The sequence below is a fragment of the Piliocolobus tephrosceles genome, chromosome 13, assembly GCF_002776525.5.
Source record: "Piliocolobus tephrosceles isolate RC106 chromosome 13, ASM277652v3, whole genome shotgun sequence".
In the NCBI taxonomy this organism is placed as follows: Eukaryota; Metazoa; Chordata; class Mammalia; order Primates; family Cercopithecidae; genus Piliocolobus; species Piliocolobus tephrosceles.
In genome coordinates, this window is record NC_045446.1 from 76,736,474 (window position 1) to 76,751,634 (window position 15,161).

Sequence of the window (15,161 nt, forward strand, 5' to 3'; positions counted from 1 at the left end):
CAAAGTCCTGCCCTGCTTTGGCACCACCCTCTCTGCAGCCTGCATCTGACCTCCTCTTGGTAGCTCTCCCTGTTGGAGACTATGCCCTCATGCTGCCCCTGGGTGTCCAAACTCTGGGCATTTTTCTATCGTCTCTCCTAATTAGAACTTCCTTATTATGGTTCCCATTCTCTCAGAATCCTTCTCTGTGCTGAAGGGGCAGTGAGTGACATGAAGTTAAGCAGAGGAAATCTGCTACTCCAGGCTGTTATCCCTATAACCCTAGGATGGTGACAGGGCTCTGCAGTGGCATTCTCCCAGCCTGGACATGCCCCAGGGCACTCTACTGCATGCCCAGCTCCTCTGAATGAGTGTCTCACCTCCATCTACTGTCCACCCGCAATCCTACCATGGTTATAGTTGAGTTATTGCAACAGTTTCACAACGAGACTGCTTGCCTCTCACCTTCTTTCCTTCCATTCTCTCCTGCCAACCAATGTCAGATTCATTGTGTTAAAAGCCCATTTTCATTATGCCATTCCCAGGCTCAAAGACCTTTAGTGACTTTGAACTGTCCGTAGAATAGAGTCCAAAATACTTAACTCTTTAATGATCTGAATCCAACCGACCTTCTGAAACTTATTTCCTGCTACACATCTGTACACAATTGCCTTCTCTGGCTGTGCTGGCCTTCTCATTCTTCCCAGACACACTATGAATTTGCCTACCACCTCTCCATCTCAACCTGTCTATTCCTTTCTCCTGGAGGGTCCTTCTCCCCATTCTTCAGCAGCATAAATTCTGCTCATTATAATCTACTGAAATTTCTCCTTCCCCTGAATTGCCATATCTACCACATACCCTTCCTGTCCACTTGCCTGCCTTTCGCAAGCATGTATTAAGGACCCACTGCCTGCCAAGACCTGCACAAGGTGTTATTTAATCCTTTGATGGTGAAAGCAGCTGGGTTGTTATTAACTTTGTTTTAAAATGCACACTTTATCTCACCAAACAGCCTTAGCGGTTAATGGCAGGTGCTTTGGAGTCTGATAACCAGTTTTTGAATCTAGGATCCTTGATGATGTGCCATGTGTAATTTTAGATAAATAGATAACTATTCTGAGCTTCAATTCTCCATAAAATGGGTATAATAATAATAATACTTAACTCCTCAGGTTGTTGTAATGATGAAGTAAAATAACATATGTCTCATTTTAACCTGGTGCCTTGTATAAAGTAAGAATGATGAATAAATGGTTGCTGCTCTTATGATTGTAATGACGATGATTATTTAGGGCAAAGATTATATCTCAGACTTTGAAATTATTTCTGATCTCTCCAGTTTAACATTAACACAGAAAGACCATGCAATAATTGTCTGTTAAATGAATGAATGAAAAAGAAACCAAGGGGAGACCTTGGCAAATGCAATATTTAAGAAAGTCTGGCCATGCAAAACTTAACAGCTTCAACCCTGGCATCCTCATCCATTGCTATGGCTCCTACTGTCCTCTCTAAGTAGATGACACCTGTAGATAACTATCTGCTGGACATTGCCACTCAAATGTCCAGTACTCTTCCCAAATCCCACAATTCCCTAACCAAAGGAATCCTCTTTTCCCTTTTACTCCTTTTGATCATTTTTACTCTGCTGTCCTCCTGCTCTGTTACCCTGTATCTTCCAAGTTCAAAAATGTCCAGTCTTCTTTGATTCTTCTCTGTTAGTCAACCACAGCCAATTGGTCACCAAGTTCTGCTGATTGTGCCTGCTCCCTATTTTAAACATCTGTTCCATTATCTTCATATTATTGCTACTGCCTCGGATCGGATCATCCATCTTCACTTGAGCCATTGCAGTGTTCTCCTGACTCCAGTTCTCCTGACTGGTCTCTCTACTGGGTTTTCCCCATTCCATTTCATTTTTTCCGAAGCACACCCAGGTATATCACTTTCTTGCCCCCAGATCTCTAATGGTTCCCAATGTCTGTAAAACAAAGCCCAAAAATCTTAGACTGGCACCTAAAGCCTTCCATGGGCTAGGCCCAAGCTGCCCTTTGAATTTCCTCTTTATTCTTTCCATGCTCCATCCAAGCTGAAATATTTCCAATTTTGCACAAGGCTTGTACTTTCTTGGATACATGCTATTTTACTTCTTGATTTCTTTATCTCCTTGATACAAATCTTACCACCCTTGTGTGTTTCAAGGAACAGTTCAAAAAGCATTTCCTTCCATGAAGCTTCCCTTCTGAATTTTTTCACTTCCTTCTCTGAATTCCCACAGCATTTTCCTCACCTACAAAACCTATCATTCTCTTCCTTGTATTACAGTTGTACATTTCCTTGTGCTTCACAGTTGCTTGAAGCTCTTCTGGGGCCAGTAATGGGTTGTGTCATCTTTGATTCATCAGCACTTAACTTGGTGTCTGTAATGTGATACGCACTCACACATGGCAGGCAATGTGATAGATGCAACGGGGAGAACAAAGTGTCTTCGGCACTGAACAGAGTTCAGACCTGCTGTGGATTAACAAGTTTAGAGAGAAGACACTGCACCCTGTTTTTCGTAACATCAATGGACCTTATGCTGGGAGCCACTAGTTCTGTAAATTGTCAAAAGGCTGAGGGCAAACCTGGGCAGCATTCTTGAGCTTTAAAGCCAAGCAACCTTTTCTAGAACAACAGAATCACATTTTCCTTGTTTGGAAGAGTTTTACAATTCATAACTCCCCTGTCTCTCTATGACTATGGGGAGGTTTGTGGAATGCTGTGCCATATTCTTCCTTTGCCCACCTGCCTCAGACCTAAGGCCTTTTCTGAATTATTGCCCACACCCTTTAGTTTGGGTGAACCCAATGGGACTGACCCAAGACTGACCTGACGATCAAATGTCCTTGCTTGCTCTGGAGATTCCTTGGATTTGTAGCTATAGTATAAACATACAGCACTGTTTATACAACCCTCTTCTTCCTCTTCCTTTTGTTTCATCCTTCCTTCTCATCTTACCTTTTATCCTCCCCCTCCTCCTTTTCTTCTTCTGCTTCTCCCTCTCTCTCTTTCCACAACAAAAATAATGCACACTTCTTAGTTTCAAATCTTGGTTCCACTCCTCCCTTGCAAAGAACCTAACCTCTCAGCTTCCTTGTCTAGAAAATGGGGATAACAATAGTCCCTACCTCTTACTGGGTTGCCATGAAAATCCAATGAGTTAATCTATGTAGAGCACTTGGCATCATACCGCATGAGGTGGATACGATGATGTGCTGCCCAGATCCTCCTGCAGGAATGAAAGAGTTATTTTCCCAGCTGTATCCTTGGATATCGGTCCACTTAGGGGAATTTCCTCTACTGAAAAGAGCCACCTTGCCCAAAGCCACACCTCCTTCCAAGGGCAGCCCAGTACAGGAATCTAAAGGTCCACTCCGCTGCCTCACTTCTGGATGCCTTTGAAGGGCCATCCCAGCTCCAGAGCCTCCTCAGGGGCTCTGCGGCACCTTGCTTGAGATCTTACTGCAGCCCAACCTCTCCTTCTACTCTATCCTATTTCCTTCCTTCCCACAAGTGTTGACCGACACAAGAGCACTCCCTAATATGTATCTGAGACTGTTTTTCAGGAATTCTAACCTCTGAAAATAAGCACAGAGTGGGCTTTAACACAAAGTGGGCCAATGCATGGTAGGTAGGCACTTGGCACTAGCAATCTGCTCTAAGTGTAAAAACCTAAGTGACTGTTTACAGAGGATGTACCCAGTAGCAGAGGAGGATCCCTTGGCTCTCAGCACCTCCTCCCGCGAAGCTCCTGGGACTGGGGTGAGGGAGAGATTTAGAGCTTGGGAAAACTGTTAGGGAGGAGGCTATTCTCAGCTGGACCTTCCTATAGGCTCCAGGCAGTGGCCACTGTGGGAAAGAGTCAGAAAAGCAGTTCTCACTCCTCTTTGTGATTTACGCTGGACAGCTCAAGGCAGCCTGGCCTGGCCCGCCCCCTCCTTCCTGAAAAGCAAGTCCCACAAAACTTCGTGGTCTCCCCAGCCCTGGGCTTTGGCCCCATTTCCCTCGCAGCCTACTTTTCTTACACTGCAGTTTTCAACTCCACTTTCCTTCTGGGAAACCACAGAAAGTCATTTTTTACTTTCTGACTCGATTCAGAAGCTCCTCTAAACCACTCCTCTTCTCTAGGCAAGCAGCTAGCAACAGGTCTAAAGATACATATACCTTGAAAAACTCTGTCTCCCCCACTTATCAGCTGCTGGAGAAGTGATTTAGGACCACAGCTCTGGGCTGGGCACCAACACTTAATTGTGGGTAACCTCAGACAAGTCACTTAACCTCAGCTTGCTCATCTGACAAAAGACACAATCCTATACAGTCTTTTTTTTTTTTTTTTTTTGAGACAGGATCTCACTTTCTCACCCAGACTGAAATGCAGTGGCCAGATCTCAGCTCACTGCAACCTCTGCCTCCCAGGCTCAAGTGATTCTCCTGCCTCAGCCTCCCGAGAAGCTGGGACTACAGGTGCGTGCCACCATGCCCAACTATTTGTATTTTTAGAAGAGACAGGGTTTCACCATGTTGACCAGGCTGGTCTTGAACTGCTGACCTCAGGTGATCTGCCCACCTCAGCCTCCTGAAGTGCTGGGATTACAGGCATGAGCCACCATGCCCGGCCCTTTGTTTGTTTGTTTGTTTGTTTGTTTTTTAGACAGAGTCTTGCTTGTTGCCCAGGATGGCGTACAGTGGCACAAGGCTCACTGCAACCTCCGCCTTCTGGGTTCAGGTGATTCTCCTGCCTCAGCCTCCTGAGAAGTTGGGACTACAGGTGCCTGCCACCATGCCCAGCTCATTTTTGTGTTTTTAGTAGAGATGAGGTTTCACCATGTTGGCCAGGCTGGTCTCAAACACCTGACCTCAAGTGATCCGCCTGCCTCGGCCTCTCAAAGTGCTGGGATTACAGGCGTGAACCACACCCGCCCAGTCTCACTCCTACACATTCTTCAGGAACCACACTGGGGGTTTCAGATGTCCTTAGTCCAACTTCTCCCAGTGACTGTGGGAACAGAATGAAGTAGTGAAGGAGAGGTTCTGCATCAGTTCCCAAGTGCTATGAAAGAATAATGAGCAGAGATTCCCTACCTAGGTAGGGAGACCTTCCTCTCCACTTTCTAAAATAACTGGAAAACACACATCAGAAAACAAGAAAGACTGTGGCTTGGAAATTCTAAACCTTTGAAAGGGCACCCTGGGGGTTGGGGGAGAGGAACCTCCAGATAAAGGCCAGTGAGTAGGGCAAGGAGGGGTCCGGGGTAAGCCACAGGCAGTCCAATCAGCTCCAGTGGACCTACTTACATGCCAAACTACAGGCCCAATATTCAGAGCTCCTGGCTTTTCCAGAGAAGCCACAAATCCAAGTCCTTGGATATATATTTCTCATGAAATCTCCTGATTGAAAAATGTTGCCTACAAATTCAAAATGTTAGAAAACCACTAACAGCCAAATGAAATATGTCAAGGGGTCAAATCGTTTGATTGCTCATTTGTGGCCTGTGATTCCCAGGTAAGGGAGCCCCCTCAGGCCCTGCCTGCACTGCTGTATGGGCTACAGCTGCCTCCATCACCTCCAGTGATGACAGTATCCGTTCAAGTGCCCTTCGATGTGTATAGACTTTATCATAGTTAATCCTCACAATAGGAAAGCAAAGCTCAGAGAGAATATCGGCACACGCAGCAGGTAAGTGAAGCTTCAAGGCCAGAATCTGGGGCTGTCTTATTGCAAAGTCTGGTCTGATTCCTCTACACAGTCACTGGGACTGATCTCCAGGTTTCTTCAAAGTGAGACAGGAATAAAGGATGGAGGTGGTCCCAGGCACTCACCTGTGTACTCTGCGGAACCACAGGGTGGGTGGGCAGTCAGTCACCTGTCTGCTCCTTGTCCTCTGGGGTGCTCTGTTTGGCAGCACAGATGCAGTATACTGTCACTGTTTCTGGATCAGTCTTTCTAACTAGACTTTGAGCTCCTTGAGTATGGGCCCGTATACATTCTCTGTATCTGAACCTCCAGGGAGCTCTTCCAGAGTAGATGTTTTCTAAAAGATGGTTGAATGCAACTGAATTCAGTATTACGGGCCCAGATCTGTTCAGGCAACTTAACATTCTCCTTAGAGACTCTGGATATCTCTCTTATTTGGGGACTGCTGGAGTCCTACCTCTTCCAGGGTGTCCAAAGCCCTGTTTCTTTTCCTCTAAAATCACAACAGTTGTGGTCACCATCTCTTTGGCAATTAGCGTTCAGTATTTAGAAGGTTCTCAAAATACGTTATTAAGTCAATAACTATTTAGCTCCTAAGGTTCTATTTTGAATTTACATCTTGCTTTCTTAACCACAATACGAGGCAATTTGAGGGCAGGGTCCATGTTTTTCTCATTTTGCATCCCTCACAGCAAGGCCCTTGATACAGTTGTGCCCTGATAAGAGGAACAATTGAAACCTGAAATCCAGTCCATGATCCCCTCACCAAGTCCCTGTGTCAGCTTGGAGGAAAGGGTGCCTTTTTGTTAAACAAAGGTACCTTTTCATCATTCTTTCTAGTTCCTCATAATTTGCACAAAAGCACCAAATATATTAGTGGAGAACCTCCCGGCACAGTATCTGTGACATGGAAGATGCTCAGTATGTCTATCAACTGAATTCATTCAACTCTGTAGGCATCTACTGAGTGCCTCCTATGTCCAAGGTTTCCCCATGGTTGAACTGTCCAGGAAAGTGAGTGAAAGAGGTAACTTTACAGGACCCCAGCAGCATATCCACTAAGATTAGTCCATCCAGTAAGCTGGCTTCCCTTAATGTCCTCAAGGTTTTATTATAGATTCATGCTAGACATGCTCTGGAAACTTGCTTCTCTGGGCCTGGGACCAAAACCTGCAGGGCCTGCAGGACATATAACTGAAGTTGAAGCAGATAAGCAGGAGGGAGAAGCACAAGGCAAAATGATACCCAGACACAGATGCAAAAAACGAGCGAGGACTAAAGTCCCAGGGCCTTGGCTGTGGCTCCAGCCTGGCTCCTGAGGGCCAAGGTTCTGTCCCCAACCTGGTCTGTTTTTAAATAATGTCATTCCCTGGAGAGAGCCAGGAGTGGGTGGGACACAAAGAGAGGTAGATAGAAAGAAGCTGTATTTGGTGTCCAGTGGAGAAGGGTGGAGGGGCTCAGGGAATGGGCAGGGAAAAAGAGAGAGAGGTGCATGGTTCTCTCATTGGCAGCAGAGACACAGTGTACTGTCATTGTTTCTGGATGAGGCTTTCTAACTAGACTTCGAGCTCCTCAGGTATGGGCCCGTATACCTTCTCTGTGTCTGTATCTCCAGGGAGCTCTTCCAGAGTAGATGCGTTGGAGTACCACAGCCTCCCAGGCAAGGCAGGGTGATGTGAGCACTCATTGGCCCTGAAAGTTCCTTGTACTATACTTGGTCAGCACCAACACCTCCCCAGCTCAGGTGCCAAAAATGCCCTCACCCACCAGCCAGTGGATGTTCTGCATTTTTGCCTCACCCATATTGTTTCAGAAGCAACAATGATCTTAGATACCAGAACCCCTCAAACTCTTCCATAGATATCTCTATAGCAGGAGGAGATCTGGGGATTTAGCCAGAGGCTAATACATTTCTACAAATTTGCATGTTTTATATATAAAAATTAACATCACTAGGCATGGTGGCTCATGCCTGTAATCCCAGGACTTTGGGAGGCCTCGATGGACAGATCATTTGAGCCCAGAAGTTCAAGACCAGCCAAGGCAACATGGTAAAACCCCATCTCTGCAAAAAAAAAACCACACACACACACACACAAAATTACCCAGGCATAGTGGCCCACGCCTGTAGTCCCAACTATGGGGGAGGCTGAGGTGGGAGGATCACCTGAGCCCAGGAGATTGAGGTTGCAATAATTCATGACTACACTCCAGCCTGGATAACAGAGTGATACTCTGTCTCCAAAAAAAAAAAAAAAAAAAAAAAAAAAATTAAGGCAACTTTTGCTTTCTATAATGTATATTGTTTGGTATATAGAAATGTTTTCTTCTTAAATTTTTGAGTAAAATGGATGCTCCTGGAAGAAGTGGCAGGTTTATTTTGTCACTCTACATTTATGTCCCACATCCCCACCCCCACACTGCTGTGTACACCCAGGGGTACACATATCCAGGTGTGAAGATATTGTCCATCATAGGCTTTTACTCTTGGCGCAGAATGTCCTCACTCCACAGCCTAGTCTCTCCACTACCTAACTGTCCACAGCCTACCCCTAAATTCAAGGCTTAGCTCCACTGTTACTTCCCCCATGAAGTCATCCCAGAATCTCCTCAGGCTAAAAATCATCACTGCCTCTAGAAGAACACCCTCAGTTCTTTTCGTGTACTTTATTTATCTCTGGACAAGTACCACCTTGTTAGCCTTTTGTGCCTTTGGCTTATTTTCCGCATAACATGTCAGCTACTTGAGAAGGGGGTCTATGCCTGATTTCTCTCTGTGTCTACTATGGAAACTGGCACCATATATTTAGCAGGGACTCAACACATGCTGAACATATCTTCAGACTAATAATCACAATAATGAAGGGCAATGTCACATGGATGCCTGCTTCATGCAAACCTCTGCTCTGTGGTGTGTTTGTACTTGGCTATAACAGGTCTGTGGCTTAGGAATGGGTGGTAGTATGCTGCCTTCAGTGTCATAATGGCTCATTTTATAGCTGGAAATGACTCTGGTTCAGGCTGAAAGGATTCACCCAACAATGATTAAATAGCAATGAAAACGGGATCATACCTTAATATTGTCTTCTGGCCAAGAGTTCAGCATTGTTGCAAGATGGCCCTTGTCATGAATGGTGATGAACAGTCCACTAAAAGAAACAAAACATGTACACACAGAGAAACCAGGCAGTCAGACTAGGAACTGAGCAAAGTCCATAGTACTAGGTAGTCTCCTGCCCAGAGCCCCAGCAGTTTAGAGGGTCATCCTCAGGCTTTCTTCCAACTGCTTCTCTCCGCAGGGCAAGGAGTCCATGGGGCCAAGGGCTGTGCCCGCCTGGAGCCTGTGCTCCCCAGAGTCTGTGCCCTTCTTTCCTTCCTCTAGACCAATACCCAGGATACCAGAATTCCCTGACCGAATGGCCCCAAGGCTGATTCCAGGGACTGGAAGAGGGACAGCCTCTTCTCCAGGTCCCTCCTCCCAAGTACAGACCACACTGCAGTGGCTGGATACCTAGGGCTGAGTCCATGACTGAAACTTGGACACGTGAGTTGGGATGTTCAGACACATGTGCATGAGGTTCTTACAGTGGGGGATGGAGCTGGGGATAGGAAGAGGGGTGAGTGACAGTCTTGAGCTACTCCATCATCACACACACACACACTCACACACACACGCACGCGTGCGTGCACGCGCGTGAAGGCAATGGGGGTTGGCCAAGATCAGACAGATACTGGAGGGGAATCAAGCTTTGAAAGCAGGAATTATACCTTTTGGGATTTGCAAGTTTGCAGCTTTTTGCCTGAAGGCAGTCCAATCTGCAGGCAACTTGGGGCAACAGAGGCCAAAGTCTTAATAGCTTGAGGTATCAGATAATAGAGCTGGGGCTAGAAGAGAAGCCAGGAAATGAAGAGGGGGTGGATTCTGGAAGGGGACAAGCCACAGAAAAGATAAACTCCCAAATCTACCCAAATTATTGGCTGACCACTAAACTATGTACACACAGGGGGACTGGCAAAAAATAAGTACAGCTGGAATCTGAAAGAACCAAGCAGAGATTTCAGTTATTGCTGATTAGGAGAGACAGAGTTGGGAATTTGAGTCCAGCCAAATCAACTCCCTCCTAGAACAAACATTAGTCATCTGAGAAATAAAACAGAATCCAGAGTGCATAGAATCTAGGGTACATTGAAGCCCATTATAATATTCTGCTTACTTTATATATGTTAGAAATTTTCCATAATAAAAAAATTAAAACAAAATAAAACAACTACAAGAACACCACTGAACCCCAAACTGTTCTTGGCCTCCATATTTCTTGCCAGAACTGTTCTTTCACTCTCCTCCCTTCCATTGCCAAACTTCCTAAAAGTATTGCCTACGCTAACTGCTTCCATTTGTCCATCTCCCATTCATTCCTCAACCCACTGCAGTATGCCTTTTCTCAACATCATGCTACCAAAACTGCTCTTGCAAAGGCTACCAATGACCTTCACATTCCTAAATGCAATGGACACTCATCAGTCCCCATTTCCTTTGTCTTCTTGGTAGCATCCAACACTTTTCATCACTCCCCTACCCAATTTTTGTCTTTTGTGACTCCATTTTCTTTGAGTTTTCCTCCTACTTCTCTGCTGCTCCTTCTCAGTGTCTTATGTTGGGTAAGTCATCCAGCCATTATGCATTAAAGTTCCTCAAAAATCTCTACTATCCCACTTTTTTTCTTACTCTTATTCTTTCTATTTGTGATCTTATCAATACCCAAGGCTTTTGGCCAATGACTCTCAAATATCTATAGATCAGCGTTTCTCACCTTTGGCACTATTGACATTTTGGGTTGGATAATTCTTTGCTGTGAGGGGTGTGGTTGTCCTGTACATTGCAGCGTATTTGGCAACATCCTTGGCCTCTACTTTCCAGATACCAGTAGCACCTCTCACTACATTGTGACAACCGAGAATATCTCCAGACATTGGCAAATGTCCCCTGGAGGAAAAAAATTATCCCTGATTTTAGAGCCACTGCACTAGACCTTTTATTTAACTGCCTACCTGACATTTCCCTGTGCATACCTCAAAGGTACTTCAAACTTAGCATGTACCAAAACAAATTTATCATCTAATCTTCCAATATTACGACTCAAATACAAGACAAAACAAAGACTCAAGACAAAACTGATTCTCTTTCCTACTCCCTTTCTCAGTGAATATTTCCCCTTACATATCTAATTTAACAATTCCAACCCCTTGAAATCATCCTTGATGGTCTCCTCCCTTCTTTTATACAACCCATTGCCAAGTTTTTCATTTGTACTTTCTCAATAACTCCTGGTTCAAACACTTCTTTCATCAGTAACACTACCTCCTTTATCCAGCCTTCCAATATCTGTTGCCTGAAGTGCTGCAATAACTTTGTAACATCCACTCTTGCCTGTCTCCTATCTATTTTCTATATGCTAGTGAGAGTGATGTTCTTGAAATCAATGACTCATTGTTTTACTTCTTGTGCTAAAAATAGAATAAAGACCAAAGTCCTCAACATGCCCACAGAATCTTGTCTGGCTCTTGCCAACTTCCTTACTTCATCTTGTTCCACTCCTCTTCTCACTCCACATTCTTCAGCCACATTGGTCTTTTTCCATTCCTTTATGTGCCATGTTCTTCCTACCCCAGTGCTACTTTGAAATCACCTTTGCAAAGATTATGACAGTGAGAGAAATCTAGCACGGCTGTCTTCATGTTGCTTCTAGTCTTGAAGGCTGGCTGTCCTCACTGATTACTGGGCATGGGGCCAGGCTAACCATGGGAGGAATTTAGTTTCTAATTTAACTTTGAAGCAAGTGTGATAATAGTGTCTCCCTGAAACTGATCCCTTCTTTGTTCAGTTTTGTGGGCTGAAACTGCCTTTGTAAGACTAAGGAAAGGCCACAAGATTAGGATTATGGAAAGGGCCTGACCTCTGCTAAAATGTAGGCATAGTTTCTATAATCCCTTACTGCTCAGCAGCCATGTGGCTTGAGGTCACAAGATTTTTGACTTCCCTAGTTGTTTCTATAGATAACATCACTATTGCAGGACCTAAGATTGCTCTTTTTTTTTTTTTTTTTTTTGAGACGGAGTCTCACTCTGTCGCCCAGGCTGGAGTGCAGTGGCGCGATCTCGGTTCACTGCAAGCTTCGCCTCCTGGGTTTATGCCGTTCTCCTGCCTCAGCCTCCTGAGTAGCTGGGACTATAGGCGCCCGCCACCAGGCCTGGCTAGTTTTTTGTATTTTTAGTAGAGATGGGGTTTCACCATGGTCTCGATCTCCTGACTTTGTGATCCGCCTGCCTCGGCCTCCCAAAGTGCTGGGATTATAGGCGTGAGCCACCACGCCCGGCCAAGATTGGTCTTTTGAGATGTTTTTCAGATTTTTGCATTCTGGCAACCAACTGACCCCATCAAGACCCATGACTCATGACTCAAATGGTCCTGTGGCCCCTACCCAGAGGTGGGCTCAGTGCACAAGAACCATTTTCCACACTCTTATCATTCCATCCCCAACCAATCAGCAGTGCCCATTTGCTAGCCTCCTGCCCACCAAATTATCCATAAAATCCCTAGCTTCTGAGTTCTCAGGAGGCTGAGTCACTCCCTCCTCTCAGTTGCCTTGTGTTAATTAAACCCTTCCTTTATTCCAATACCATGGTCTTTGTGAATTGCTTTTGTCTGTACAGTGGGCAAGAAGAACCCACTAGGCAATTACAAGTTCATGTACCATTCCTTCTGCCTAATACACATGCTTCTCCTCACTCTGTAGTTAATTCATACTCATGCTCTTGATAACTTCCAATTCAAAGTAGAGGCTCTCTGCTATATGCTCTTAAAGTACTCCATCCTTACATAAACAAACTTGTCACATTTATTTGTGTGGCTATTTGATTAATAATCCCCATCCCATTCATTAGACTGAATTTCAGAGGGCAAAGTGTGCATCTATTTTGGCTGTTATTGTTTACCACTGTATCCCTAAGCTTAGTCCATAATAGATACTCAATGCATAATTTCTGAAGAAATGGAAAATGAATACACGAATGATGATAATGATAGCTGAGGGATGAGGATGAAAAGTGTTGAATAAAGCTGGAAGAGAGTTGGAACAAAGGCAACTTGTGTGTGTGCTATGTTGTATCATGTTCAAGGGATCATGTGGGTTGTGCTGTTGCCTGTGGCTTAGAGCAGGAAAATGAACACATGGAGATGGTGGATGAACGAGGAAAGAGGAAAACACCAGAATTTAAGACTTGGGGAGTGCAAGGCTCCGTTTATCACACTGAAGTGGGGCAGGGTAGGTATTTGAATTAACTTACTCATAAAGTTTGAGAGCAAGGTCCAGGTGAAGGGTACCAGAATATGCCATCCTAAAATGTGCCTGTTTGACCTGTAGATTATTTTGAGCTAAAGACCATCTAGAATAACCAGAGGCAGGAAACGCTCTAAAAACAGGGCACAAGTTTTTCTTTAGTAAAGGAGATTTACTTTTATAAAGGAGATGTCTCCTTCTCCCTTACCAGGAAGAGGAAGACTCTTAACAACTCTTATCAATGGAGAAGGCAAACAAAGGGGTAAGATACATGCACTATTTTAGACCTTACCAAAGCTCTGGTGGGGTTAATTAAACACAGGATAGGTGTGAATACTTAAATTATCTGTGTACATTAAAATAGGCCCTCTTTGTTGAAGATAAGGAGAGGGAGGAGGGACACTTAAAATGAACATTTTTACATTTAAATTAGAGCTACTAAAATTTCAAAGGACTCTTTTTTCTTTTTCTACATGTACAATTTCATGCTCTGCACTGCAAAAATAACACCTTTTGAAATGCATTAAGAGTTTTTAACCACTTCTCAAAGTGCTTTCCCATCTATTGCCTAAACTGTGGCTAGCTACAAAAGATTTTGAAAGGATTGCCCTGGCTGGGGATTTTGAGATGTCTAGTCCAAAGACTTTATTTTATAAATAAGGACATTAAAGTGCAGAGAGGTGAAGTGACTTGTCCAAGGTCACACAGCTCATAAGCAGCTGGGTCTGCCTGAAGCAGGATCCTGAGCCCGATGCACTTTCCACTAATGCAGAATATTGGTTTTCTCAAGGATCTAGTTCTTGACAGACACCTAGAGGAGGGAAGTGTGCCAAACAGAAATGCACTTTGGGGTCCCTAATAGTTTTCTTCGATGTATATTGAGGAAGTAAAATGTGCAGGGCTAGGGATTATTATGATAAGCAGATGTATTGCAGGTCCCAGCCAGAACCCTGCCCATCCTTCCATTTCCTGGCAGTACTGCATCTAAAGCAGCTCAAAGAAGATACAGTATCCCCAGGGAAGAACACCTCTTCAATGACCTCAGCAATGTATTTACAGATTTAGCCTATTTTCACTCAGAGGCTACCATTTTCTCCAGCAGTAACTAGTGATGGGGTTGGTTCTTATCTGTTTCCATGATGATATGGTGGTTTTGGGTCCCCACCCAAATCTCATCTTGAATTGTAATCTCCATGTGTCAAGGGAGGAACCTGTAATCCCCACGTGTGGAGAGAGGGAGGTGAATGGATTATGGGGGCAGTTTCCTACATGCTGTTCTTGTGATAGTGAGTGAGTTCTCATAAAATCTGATAGTTTAATAAGCATCTGGCATTTCCCCTGCTTGCACTTCTTTCTCCTGCCACCTTGTGAAGAAGGTGCCTGCTTCCCTTTTGCCTTCTGCCATGATTATAAGTTTCCTGAGGCCTCCCCAGCCATGCGGAACTGCAAGTCAATTAAATCTTTTCTTTATAAATTACCCAGCCTCTGCTATTTCTTTATAGCAGCATGAGAACAGATTGATACACATGAGATTCTGATCACCTGAGGAATGCACTCAGCCCTCTGCATTCCTTCTTAGTGGCTTCAGGAAGAACATTTAGGTGCCTCAGGAGGTGCTCCTACCTAGGCCTGCTTAGTTTCACCCTGAGATCTCAGACCCTGAGACAGGAGTCCCTGAGGCTGGAATGGGGATTTTCAAATGATTTCCCATCCTACAAGGCACTGAAAAGTGATGAGGCTTCAAACAATTCAACTGACGGTTCACTGAAGTTAGAGAGAATGTAGTATAGACTAGGGGTTTAATGTATATGCTTTGCAAATGCAGGCTCCAAGCCCAGCTCTGTTACTTCCTAGCTACATGGCTATGAATAAGTTACTTCCCTTCCTCAAGCTTCAGTTCCTCATGTGTAAAATGGAAGCAGTGACACCACCTGCACCATACACTTGTTACAATGATTAAATAAGACAACGTAACTTTAAAGAATATATTACAGCGCTGCTGGCCCATAGTAAATACTTAACAAATGGTAGCTCTTAATGTTGTTGATCTTGGTGCAGAGGTTAGAAGTGTGGGCTTGGGAGTCAGGTCGCCTGGGCTCAAATGC

At 44.5% G+C, this 15,161-nt stretch overlaps 1 protein-coding gene across 2 annotated transcripts in view; it reads right to left on the reverse strand.

Moving 5' to 3' along the window:
• Positions 1-15,161, reverse strand: part of ME3 (malic enzyme 3) — a 223,604-nt gene that overhangs the window by 70,428 nt on the left and 138,015 nt on the right. For both annotated transcript variants that reach the window (XM_023209232.2, XM_023209231.2), the window contains exon 5: positions 8,793-8,868. In XM_023209232.2, coding sequence (XP_023065000.1) covers positions 8,793-8,868 — 76 coding nt within the window. The remainder of the gene's footprint in view (positions 1-8,792; positions 8,869-15,161) is intronic.